Source organism: Lissotriton vulgaris, chromosome 1_1, assembly GCF_964263255.1.
Source record: "Lissotriton vulgaris chromosome 1_1, aLisVul1.2, whole genome shotgun sequence".
NCBI classification, from domain to species: domain Eukaryota; kingdom Metazoa; phylum Chordata; class Amphibia; order Caudata; family Salamandridae; genus Lissotriton; species Lissotriton vulgaris.
In genome coordinates this window covers 140953278-140966062 of record NC_141685.1, presented here as the reverse complement: position 1 = coordinate 140966062, position 12785 = coordinate 140953278, and the positions used below count along the sequence as shown (strand labels likewise).

The following is a 12785-nucleotide window of genomic DNA, read 5'->3' as shown; positions in this document are numbered from 1 at the left end:
AAGTAACTAAGCTAGACGTGACTTTATAACTGGTTAATCAAACGTTTCTGGAGGTTTAGTATATATAAACAACTCCTTTTTTCTATGGTGTGTCATATAAAGTTGATGCTTTAAATTTTGGTGAGAGTACACAACGTCAAAAAATTCAATACTGCTTTTATATTAATATACCTTAGAAAGCTTGAAGTGAAAGACAATTCTAAGTGGCATTTGGTTATGAGTAGGCGCTAATGACTATTTCCGGATGACAATGTAATTAGCATTTTTTGTATAAGATGTGTTAAAAGTATGGGTAGGGAAAATGGCTATTTTGGCCAAAGGCTGTCCTTTCTATATGCCTGCTAGTTTTAGTTTGTAAACAGAATCACATTTTGTTTTGTGGTACACTGTAATGTTAGATGAATCTGTTTTACCCTTCTGATAAGCAAGGGATGACGATGAACCGTTTTTTCGTCCCTGGTTTTAAATGGATTCAGGTTGGAACAGAAGAGGTGTTGGTTGACTTTACCTCAGAAAATGGTTGTTTCCCGCATGCTGCTTTCATGCGACTTAAATCCCTTCAGAGGAAGAGGCGGTTGCATGCCTGCATATATGGCCAGATCAGTACTTGGCTGTTTCGGTTCTCCTGATAACTGCTGTTTGTCACAGTTCAAACAGAGGCCTGAGGGGCCCACAGAACAATGATTATTGCTGTTTTCCACAGTCCAAATAAACGGCAGAGGTCACATTTCCTTTCTTGCCTTGGGGCCCAAGGCACACTGCCTAGGCCACTGGTTAAGGATGCAGTGGGGAAGAAGTGGCGAGACAGGTGGATTATCTAAACAGCTCGACAATGACTTCATGCCTGGGTATTAAAGTATTCATTACAATTAAAGAATTAAGCAGGAATAGATATCATAATATAGGAAGGCCTATGTACAAATGCAGCTCGATTAGCGGCTGCCTTTAACTTCTCACCTCTCCTAATTTACAGTTTTATATTAGATGCAGACATAAATCGTGACCTATGAATATGTTTATCTATCTTTAGGTTCAAATGACCCATCTTTTCTATATGCACGTATCAGACAGGTCGGAAACGCCTAATGGCTTTGAACTTGATAAAGCCACATTAATCACTGGTCTTGAAATGCAAATGGCAGCATTAGGCACACAGAGGTGTATTCTACGTAATCTCATTATGTTCAGGGTACAGGAGAGTATTTAGGGCATAAAGCACTTCGACAAAAACATTTCTGCCACCATAGAAATTCAATCTTCCTTGTCCTCCCCTAGTATACAAGTAGTACCACATTCTTTGTATACCTGAATTAAATAGGCACACAAAATAGTACCATATTTAAAGTCCCAGTTCAGAATTACATGGAAGGTGCACTGTCCCAGACTACACAACGGTGCAGTTTTCAGTGGGTGCTCTCATCCCACACAGGGGGGAGCACACCAGATTATGCTGGAAAAAAACATGTGGTGCTCCAACGTAGGCGCAGTTGTAAACCACCAGTCTGCTTACATAGTAAAGCGTCTAGCAGCTATTAAGTTAGGTGGCACGTTTCCCCTGCAGGTGGTTGGGGTCTGTCACCATCCTGTCAGGTGGGGGGTATACAATCAGTGCGCCTCCTGACTGCTTGTTTGCCTTTTCGCCCGTGCCAATAATACAGTGCAGTCCTTGGAGGAGTAGTCAATTTGTATTCATGAAAGACACTTGTGTTTCTCGGATGTGTAATCCCCAGATGATGCCTGAACTGTCCCCAATGGGCTATTTGTATATAGTATTGAATTGTATGTTCTTATGAGGACTGTTAATAATAATAAAAAAGATTAGTGAGTGTTTATTGCCCTCTATGTCACTCTACTTCTAAGCACCTAATACAGCTTGTACAGTGCTTACTGTCATCTGCTCACTTACATTATGCTTATTATGCTTAATATAAATAGTGCACAATTTAGGCTTTTGTGTCTGCCTACAACGTGGACCTGATACAAATAGCAGTACCTACAAGGTGGATGGTACAATTCAACAAGAGTCGTAAGATACTCTAGCACAGATGATTTTGCATCAACATTACGGGGCATCAGTCTTGATGGCAAGCCAACTTAAAACTTATCAGTATTGTATACATTATTATCAGAGACTATACTTGCCTCTTGGATACAACTTTACAACGGAATTTTATTAATTTGTGTACAGTTGTGTGTATACAATAAAACAACCTCCCCACCATAATTGATCTGTCTGTTCATCTTTTTGGGATCTGGAGTAGCATGCTACTCGCCGAAAAGCACTTCAACACTTCATCAGGGGTAGGAAGCGCTATATAAATGCAAAACCTTCCCTCTTCTATCCCCCACAATCTTTCTTAATCCAACTAACAGACCAATATGTCCAGCTCTCGTATACATTTTATATTTCCCTATACTAATGCACCACTAATCATTTTTGGATCCTAGAGTAGTGTGCTACTCGCCGAAAAAGCGCTTCAAAGTTCATATGGGGTAGTAAGTGTTATGTAAATCTAAATACATTACAATTACTGTTTACATCGGGCTGCACTAACACGAGGATAGAAGTAGAGTGGGGATTAGAGTTTATCTGCCAAGAACGAAGCATACTACAGAAAGTGTGTGAACAGTCTATATGTTGTGCGCCTGGCAGAGAAAAACACAGCAGAGGTGGGAAGAAGGTAGGTAATCTGATGGTCAGACCTATGTGGAAAGAGGCAATCACTTTGGGCAGAAAAGAGGGCTTACACGGAGGACTACTTTGTTCGGATGGACAGCAAGAAAGGGAGGTCTGGAAGATAAGCCTGAAGCTCACTCATCCTGCAAGTAGAGGTGATGGCAAGCAAAAAAGCAGTCTTCTAAGGAGGCGAAGAGGACAATTATGTAGGCGCTGAAACGGAGCACACATAAGATAAGTGAGGTCAACTCCCACTAGGGTATTACGAAAGAAGAAGGAGGAAAGAGATGAGTAATGCACTTCAGAAATCCAAGAGCTCGGGGTACCAGACTTGGGACTGATCGTGTTTGATCTTCTTCAGCAATCTTGGCAGAAGTGGTACAGGAGGCCGCAACTCCACTCGCAACGAAAAGGGTCGCCGAGCGAGAGCCTCTTTGGAAACTCTAACACGCAGAACTGCTGACATTGAGCATTCTCTTCGGTGGCGAATAGATCTAACCAAGGCTCTCCCCACTACTGAAAGAGACCTAGCACGACCTTCGAGTGAAGATGCCATTTTGATCCATCATGCACTGGCGGCAGAGTTTGTCCGTCCTTGCGTTCAGTGAACCTGTTAAGCGTTGAACCACCAGAGATATGCCCTGATGTTCCAGCCATGTCCAAAGGCGAAGAGCCTCCTGACATACAGACCACAACCCCAAGCTGCCCTGTTTGTTGCAGTACCACATGAGGGTGGTGTTGTCCGTGAACACCTGCACCACTCTTCCTTTGACAGATAGAAGGAATGCCTTCAGTGCAAGACGAATCGCCTGGAGCTCCAGAGGGTTGATGTGGTGCCTGGACTCCGCCAGAGACCAGAGGTCTTTGATCTCCACCATTCCCATATGGCTGCCCCAACCCAGGAGTGACGCATCCGTCACTACTGTGAACTCAGGTTAGGGAAGGTAGAGGGATCTGCTGTTGACCCAATCCTGGTTCGTGAACCACCACTGCAACTGACTTGCAGTCCCCTCTGAAATCTGAACGTCAACGGAAAGATTACCCTGGTGCTGCGCCCACTGAAACTTCAAGGCCCACTGCAGAGCACGTATATGCCATCTGGCATGATGCACCAGCAGGATGCAGGAGGCCATGAGGCCCAGCAGCATCAGGGTCATTCTCACAGAACACCGGGATGGAGGCTGAAACATCGGTTTCATAGCCCCAATATACTGGACTTGCTGCTAGGGAGGATAGACCCAAAACTGTGCTGTGTCCAGAACTGATCCGATGAAGAGGAGCATATCGGATGGAATCAGGTGCGACCTCAGCACGTTAACTGAGAAACCCAGCAAATGCAGGAAGTCCGTCGTAGTCTGGAGGTGGGAGCCTTCAACAGCCAGTCGTCGAGATAGGGGAAGACTGGAACCCCTGATCTGCGCAGATGAGCTGCGACCGCCGCCATCACTTTCGTGAACACCCGGGGGAGGGGGTGGGCTGGTAAGGTGCAAGGGGGAGCGTGGTAAACTGAAAATGCGCGTGGCCTACCGTGAACCGTAGGTAATGCCGGTGGGCAGGCAAGACGGGGATGTGAAAGTAAGTGTCCTGCAAGTCCAACGCTACCATCAAATCTCCAGGGTCGAAGGCAGATAAGACCTGAGTCAAGGTTAACAACTTGAACTTCTCCTTTCAGAGAAAGCGGTTGATGTCCCTGAGGACCAAGCTAGGATGCAGGCCTTTGTCCTTCTTGGGTACCAAGAAGTAGTGGGAGTAGCAACCCCGACCTACTTCTGGCACAGGGACGAGTTTGACAAAGAGATCCATAACTTCCTGGAAGAGAAGGGCCAAATGATCCTCCGACATGGGATGAAATCACCACAAACTGCATGACCCTTACGCACTCCGCTGCTTGCGGAACTCCACGTAGACCGCCAGAGTTTTTTTGTCACTTTGCGGAGTTCCTCACTGAGGAACTCCGCATAAGCTTAATCTTATCATGAAAAAATAGATATCAGTCATATGTTAAGAAACAAGGGTGAGTAGAAACCTTTTGGGTGGAGTAAAATTTAAGACATTATTATTGTAATTTTTTGGGCAATTAGTTGATTTTTGCAAGCACTAACACTTCTCTGTGTAAAGTAAAGACCTTGAGAGTTTTGTAACTTTCAGATACTCAAATTGTGGATTCTGTTTCAATGAAAAATATTTCCAGGCCTGAAATTTCTTTGGAGGTTGCATGCGGGTAGCCTAAGTTATCCTGCAAGAGTTTCTTGATGAATTCTATTGCAACTACAATATGTGCTCTCTCATGTAAAGTCAGGTTGTTAGAAGCTTTTCTGCAACTCAAGATACGCCTTACTTTTCACCTCGTGTGGATGCATTTCTCATGTTTAGTGATATCTCCTTTCTGAGTATAACGTTTCTGGCTTTCCCCTCCTGTATATGGCTTTAGTCCAGTGTGAATTCTTTCATGTGAAATGACATTGTATTCAAGACTAAACCTTATCTGACATTCAGAACACACATAAGGCTTTTTTCCCCCGTGTGAGTTCGCTCATGTCAAGTGAGAAGTAATTTGTACCCAAAACATTGCTTGCATTTCGAGCACTCATAAGGTTTTCCCCCAGAGTGAGATCGCACATAAAGCATAACACTGTCTTTCAGATTCAACCTTTTATGGCATAAGGATTTTCTCTAGTGTGGAGTTTGTCATGGTGAAATAGCATTTTTTTCTGCAGCTTTTCTGGCATTCAGAGCACTCATAAGGTTTTTCATCAGTATGGAGTCGCTTATGGTTAGTGAGGCTGTGCCTATCAAATAGGAATTTCTGGCAATCACAGCATTGGTAATGTTTTTCCCCTCTGTGCGTCTGCTCATGTAGAATGAGATTGAGTTTAAAATGTATGCTTTTCTGGCATTCGGAGAACTGATTATTTTGATGGTGTGTTTTCTTATGGCACTTGTAACCATCTCTACCTCTGAATCTTTACTGACCTTTAGAGCACTGATAAAAGAAATTCTCCAGTGTGGATTCTCACATGTTCAGTGAGATGAGATTTACGGCTGAAAAATTTGTGGCATTCAGAGCACTGATAAGGTTTTTCCCCAGTGTGGGTTCTTATATGACGAGTGAGACGGCTTTTTTCTCTGAAACATTTCTGGCATTCAGAGCACTGATAAGGTTTTTCCCCAGTGTGGGTTCTTATATGATGAGTGAGACGGCTTTTTTCAATGAAACATTTCTGGCATTCAGAGCACTGATAAGGTTTTTCCCCAGTGTGGGTTCTTATATGATGAATGAGACTGTGTTTTGTACTGAAACATTTGTGGCATTCAGAGCACCGATAAGGTTTTTCCCCAGTGTGGGTTCTTATATGATGAATGAAACTGCTTTTTACACTGAAACATTTGTCACATTCAGAGCACTGATAACGTTTTACCCTAGTGTGGAATCTGACATGTGCAGTTAGAAGTGATTTAAGTTTGAAATCTTTTAGGCATTCAGGGCACTGATAAGGTTTTTCCCCAGTGTGGGTTCTTCTATGCTGAGTGAGACTGTTTTTGTCAATGAAACATTTCTGGCATTCAGAGCACTGATAAGGTTTTTCCCCAGTGTGGGTTCTTGTATGTCGAGTGAGACTACTTTTTATACTGAAACATTTTTGGCATTCAGAGCACTGATAAGGTTTTTCCCCAGTGTGGGTTTTTATATGCACTGTGAGATGACTTTTTATACTGAAACATTTCTGGCATTCAGAGCACTGATAAGGTTTTTCCCCAGTGTGGGTTAGTATATGCAGCGTGAGATGTCTTTTTTCACTGAATCATTTCTGGCATTCAGAGCACTGATAAGGTTTTTCCCCAGTGTGGGTTTGTATATGGAGCGTGAGATGTCTTTTTTCACTGAAACATTTCTGGCATTCAGAGCACTGATAAGGTTTTTCCCCAGTGTGGAATCTCAAATGTGCAGTTAAAAGGGATTTACGGTGGAAATTTTTTGGACATTCAGAACACTGATAAGGGTTTTCCCCAGAGTGGATTCTTGTATGTTCAGTGAGTCTGCTTTTGAAACTGAAACATTTCTGGCATTCAGAGCACTGAAAAGGTTTATCTCCAGTGTGGGCTCTTCTATGCTGAGTGAGACTGTTTTTGTAAATGAAACATTTTTGGCAATCAGTGCACTGATAAGGTTTATCCCCAGTGTGGGTTCTTCTATGCTGAGTGAGACTGTTTTTGTCAATGAAACATTTTTGGCAATCAGTGCACTGATAAGGTTTTTCCCCAGTGTGGGTTCTTCTTGTATGGCGCGTGAGTGCGCTTTTGTTACAAAAACTTTCCTGGCCTTCAGAGCACTGATAAGGTTTTTCCCCAGAGTGGACTTTCATATGTTCAGTGAAATAAGATTTACGGCTGAAACTTTTTTGGCAATCAGCGCACTGGTAAGGCTTTTCCACAGAGTGGGTTAATGCATGTCGATATAGACTCGGTTTGATACTAAACCTTTTCTGGCATTCAGAGCACTGATAAGGTTTTTCCCCAGTGTGGATTCTCATATGCTCAGTGAGATAAGATTTACGCCTGAAACTTTTTTGGCATACTTTGCACGGAGAGTGGTTTTCCCCAGTGTGGATTCTCATATGCTCAGTGAGATAAGATTTACGCCTGAAACTTTTTTGGCATACTTTGCACTGAGAGTGGTTTCCCCCAGTGTGCATTCTCTCAAATTCAGTGAGATGAGATTTATGGCTGTATCTTTTTTGGCACAAGTAACTTTTTTTCCCAACTTCGATTAATTTCCCTCGATTGAGGCGGGTTTGAACAATGAATTTGTTCTCACAGTCCGTGTTTTTATAAGGTGTATTCCTAGACTTAATTCCACTACATTTAGGTTTCTCTTGCTTATATGCCACGGTAAGAGTGAACCTGATTTTAGAGTCGGGCTTGTTTAGATAATGTTTGTGTGTAATCTTCTTAACACTTGAATTGAGCAAAATATGTCTGGAACCAGCCCTGTAACACCTGTTGAAATGTTTCTAGCAGATAATAGTCTTTAGGTAATAGCCTCTCTGGCAGCAACTTAATTTGTGACTGAAGTTTTTCTCAAATCTATTTGTATAGGTTCTTAGTAATGTAGTAATAAGGTGTTAGTCTGATATTTAATGATTAAACTGATATGTACCTTTTTGCACTGATGTAATGGCAGTAACTGAGGGCGTTAGAACGTGCACAGTACTATTGTGGATCATTAGTCGCAGAACATCAGTTCCTTTTACCCTTTCTATGTTTGGGGTAAGGTTAAGGTTTGTAGTTCTGAGGATGAGGATTTATTTACATTAGATATAGCGCAACGGTGCTCCTTTAATCCATTTTTATATTTAACAGTTTTACATATCACTCCTGCACAACAGATAATTTTGAGGCGATTTGCATAGAATTACAGAACAGTACACAATAAAAAGGAAACTATCTGAGATGGTCATGAACACAATAAAGTGGTGAATTTTTAAGGTTTTCCCAAGAGTGAGCAGAGTGGGTCGTTGTGTTCTATCCAGAGGCAGATAGTCTCAAACCTGCGTAACTGGTTAAAAATAGTTGTTGAACAAAGGTGATTTTCCAATCTTTTGGTTGCTAACGTGTCAGCTTCGAAGTCTTCTTTCAGTGTCTTTTCTTTGATGGTTTGCAGGAGAAACCTTTAGTTGTAACTTTTTATGCAGTGTGTGCTTACTCTCTAGAATTACATGATGCTTTAGATGAACGTTATTCTGTCATGCTGAGGCAATTTGTCTTTCTGATAATCTTTCAGATGAGGATGCTGAAGTGATCTTTCTACAATATTTCTGATGCTGTGTGCACAGATATGGCTTTGCTCTGGGTTAATGAAATGCAAAATTAGAGACTTCACTTATAGGTACAGTAATTTCCTCGCCACACTTAGATTTTTTGAAATTGTTTAAACGTAGAATGCTGGATGTCCTTCAGTTTTTCAAAATAATCCTTCTTATGGCACCGACATTCAGTTGCTTAGTGCTAAATCTTGCTTTCTTCGTCCGTAATTTCAATCACCTATAGTATTAAAATTAAATAGTTAATACATGTACATTTCCAAAAATATAATTTACAAGCCAAATCAATGCAGAAGTTTGAAAATGTTGAGCTGTTTTTCAGACAGAGCAGAGTGTAGAATGGTAGCAAGAGAGTACTTGGATGTAGGAGTGAGGATTTGTAGAATTTTCAACATTTTATTAAGCTCACAAACGATACATGTACCCAATGGAGTTGTAACATAGAATGCCAAAGGCAGATATTAAAGTCATATGGACTGGCCCCAAACAGATATTAAAAAAATATATACTATTAATTAATTTGTAATGCAGATTTCTGGGAAGGGAATGGCTCCTCCACGGGCAACAGGCGTTTTCCCCTGCCCTGAGTTACCACCTACTTGTATCTGGTTTCCTGACTTTTGAGTTTTGGCCTCTGCCTCAAGCAAATCTATTGTGTGCTGCGAAGACTATGCCTAGACCTATCCCTCAACTATGGTCCAGAGTGTGAATCAAGGGCAATGAAATGAAGCCGTACTTTCATGTGTTCATTTTATTCCACCTGATCATTAGTTGTTAGGTTTTTCTGCACCTGGATTTACTGGGTGCAGAAAACCAGGACACAATCTTTTTCCAGACAGAAAAATTAGACTGAAAAGATGCATAAGACTCTGGGTGCAGCAGAAGCAGCCAAGACTTATGCTGTTTTTTTCACTAACTGGGGGAAACACACAATTCTTCCCTCTGTTGGTGTTCACAGTTGTTGTCGGCCTGTGATTCGGCGGTGAGTGCAGAGCGTATCGATTAGAGCCGAGGGGTCGAGCCGAGGAGGAGTTGACGAGCAAGCGGAGCGGAGCCTGGGACGACTGCCAGGGTTTGTTTTGTGACCGGTTCCCGCTTCACCCGCGTCCTGTTATACGGGCGCTTTAAGTTCTACGGATCTGCTGTGGGGGCAGGAACGTCCGCTGTCGGCACTGCGGTGCTAAGGCGCTGCTGTTGCAGCTTGTGCGGTGGCACAGAGGAGCACAGAGGAGCCTTGGCCTGCCACCTGATTTATGTCAAAAATGTGTTTATTAATTTTTTTTCCACAGTCCACAGGCAAAAATTACATCATAACCTGGTCCCACGCAGGGGATCAGAAAGCCTCAACAGAATTATAACAGGTGGACAAAGTGCATTGATCAATATAAACCAGCTCCTCCTCTTATTAGATAAGCCAAATGAAAGATACAGCTTCTAAGTGCTGAGAGAGAGAGAGAGAGAGAGATAAAAAAGAAAAAAAAGATCATGCAACTTTGCTGAGCCAGCAGATAGGTTTAAAGAAAACTCAACAGCCTTCTGTAACGGTAATTTCTCCAGGTTGCTCCACCGAGGTGTTGTATCCGGAATAGCCAAAAAGCGTGGACAAACTCATCCTAACATGGGATAAGTAATTATGAATCTAACAAGGAACAAAGAAAAAAAAACACAAAAAAATCCCACCCCCCAACCCCACCCGTGGTGGCGGTGTGTTCATACTAACGAGAGGTTTATTTATTTTATTTATTTTAACGATTTGTAGAGCGCCTGGTGACCCGAAGGCATCCCCGCGCTGTAATGATTGTGTTTATCCAGAGGAGAGGGAAGAGAGGGGAGGGGACTTTATTTAGGGAATAGGAGTGTTTTCAATTTTTTTCTAAAGATCAGGTAGCTGGGTTCCAATCTGAGGGTGCGGGGGAGGGAGTTCCATCCGGTGGAAGCCTTCACGGAGAAGCGTCGGCCTCCAGTACGTGTCTTTTTGTATTTGGGGATGTTGGCCAGATGTTCATTCTCAGACCTAAGGGATCTGGGGGCTTTGTATGGAGTTACCAGGTCCCTAAGGATCGAAGGGCCAGCTCCATTGATCAGTTTGTATGCAGTGCACATGGCTTTGAATTCCACCCTTTGGCGCACTGGTAACCAGTGCAGGGTCTTGATGGCTGGTTTAGCTGACACTCTGGAGGGAAGGTTCATAAGAAGTCGGGCTGCTGCATTCTGTGTTCGTTGCAGTTTAGCCATGGTGGCCTCTGGGGCTCCCAGATAAACCATGTTGCTGTAGTCCAACCGTGACAATATTAGCCCTTGGACTAGGAGTTTTCTGGATGCGGGCGGGAGTAAGAGGAGAATCCTGCGGGTGGTGCGCATAAGCCGCTTGCGTTTTCATTGAAAGCTCGGGTTCAAGCCAGACTCCTAGAGTCTTAATTTCTTGTTTCGGGGTGGGAATTTCCCCGAACACGTCTGGCCAGACCGATGGGGGGATGGTCACCCATTGGGATTGTGATCAAAACTGGAAGAGATGGCGGGCTCTGATGGTGGAGGGACACACCGCAGACGGACGGCCCTGGGAGAGGAAGGAGACAAGGGGGCCCCATTTAAATTCGAAATTCTTATAATTATCCCTGAAAATATCAGCCATACTTTCTAGGCTAAGCAGTCTCCAAGGACGAGAGTGCCATAGGGAAATAGCTGGAGCCTCCCCTCTCTTCCAGGCGGCTGCCAGGGTGACCTTAGCTGCCCCACACGCACCACTCTTAAAGTATGGGACTCAATTTCGGGCGACGACAGGTGGACTTCTTTTCCATCCCCATTCACTCCAATCCATTTCAATCCAGCTTTCCCCCGGCCCAACATGAGGGACCCTTTGATGCCTGGAGAAGGGGAGGCTGCTCAGCTCTAATACATTTCTTCCACAATTTTGATCCCCTTACTTTTGATCAATGTCAAAGGGACTTTGTATTGAAGAACACGGAAAGATATCAGTATATCCAATTAATGCACTGGGCCCTCACACCTCAGATACGGGAGGCTGCTACTCAACCTCTCACAAAATGTGAGGCCTTTCTCACCAAGACTGCTAACATGAAAGGGGTGATCTCATTTATCTATAGCTTCCTCCTTAAAACAGTGCTTTCCCCACGCCCCCGGTATATGTCTATGTGGGAAGATTTAATTCACCATCGGAATGGATGCATCTATGGTCCGACATCGCATGCTTCAATCATTCCTCAGAACTCAGGGAACGGCCGTCTGATTTTACGTATACACCAATCATTGAGGAGGGCAGAGCTGAGCAGAGGAGTGGAGGGAAGTGCCTACATCTGCCGTCTGTAGGTGGACTGGCTCTGGATCCCGCTCTTGCTCATGAACGATTGCCAGCATTCTCCCTTGTACTCTTGACAGCGATGAATAGCAAAGAACATGCAATGAACAGTGAGTGGTGAGTGACAAGTGGCAAGAGGTGTGTGGGATGTGGCGAGTAGTTAAAGTTGATCGATCCGTAAGTCGCTGAGCCATTGGGGTCTGTAATAAGTCTGTAATACAAAATCTGAGAAATTATGTAAAGGGGAAAGTGACAATAGACTTTGACCCTGTTGAAGCACACCTCGGCCCCTGAATTACTCTGCATGCCTAGACTACAGCCCTACCCGGAGCCCGGATATTAATCTATTGATTAATTAATTAGTTAATTAAATAAGTAACCAGCAGCACCGCCGGATTCTGTAATGAGGTGTGCTTTGCGGGTGTTTTCCCTTGGAGGTGTTTGGAGGTGTTTTTGTCACATCAAAGCACCATTTGGTCTTGTCACTGGCCCCTTTGATTCTCTGAAAGAAGCAAGACTTCTTCACCTTAGAGGGTGTATTATGAGGTCAGGAAAGGTGCGGCCACCTTTCCCTCCTATCAAAAGGAAAAGAAAAATACAACAAACACTAATATTAGATATGTTTAAAATAAAACAGACAGGTGACATATAGTCCTTTAAATCATCTAAGGTCCATATATTTGTGAAACTGGGAAAGTCAAAGTTTGATTTTATGAAAGATTCAACTGGTGCTATGCTAACATTGCTAACTAACCCATGTGTTCTTCAAACTCCAATTAAACCACTGAGTAGAACAAATATTGTATCACCTAAGCAAGAAGTAGGTGAACAAGGCCACCCTGAGTCTGAAGCTGAAGTCGAACAAACGTCAAATTCAACTAATGACCGAGTCAACCATTAGGGTCAAATAACGGACCTAGAGATGTTAACTATTCCACTTACTGGTCGTTCACAACAAGAGGATCCAAAA

The 12785-nt window shown here is 43.3% G+C and overlaps 1 protein-coding gene across 1 annotated transcript in view; it reads right to left on the bottom strand.

Annotated features, from left to right (window-relative positions):
- The window catches only part of LOC147737808 (uncharacterized), a 450038-nt gene that overhangs the window by 42837 nt on the left and 394416 nt on the right, over positions 1–12785 (bottom strand). Inside the window, 2 exon segments of the mRNA XM_086924979.1 lie at positions 5697–6973; positions 11354–11363. Of these exon segments, the coding sequence (XP_086781105.1) occupies positions 5697–6973; positions 11354–11363 (1287 nt within the window).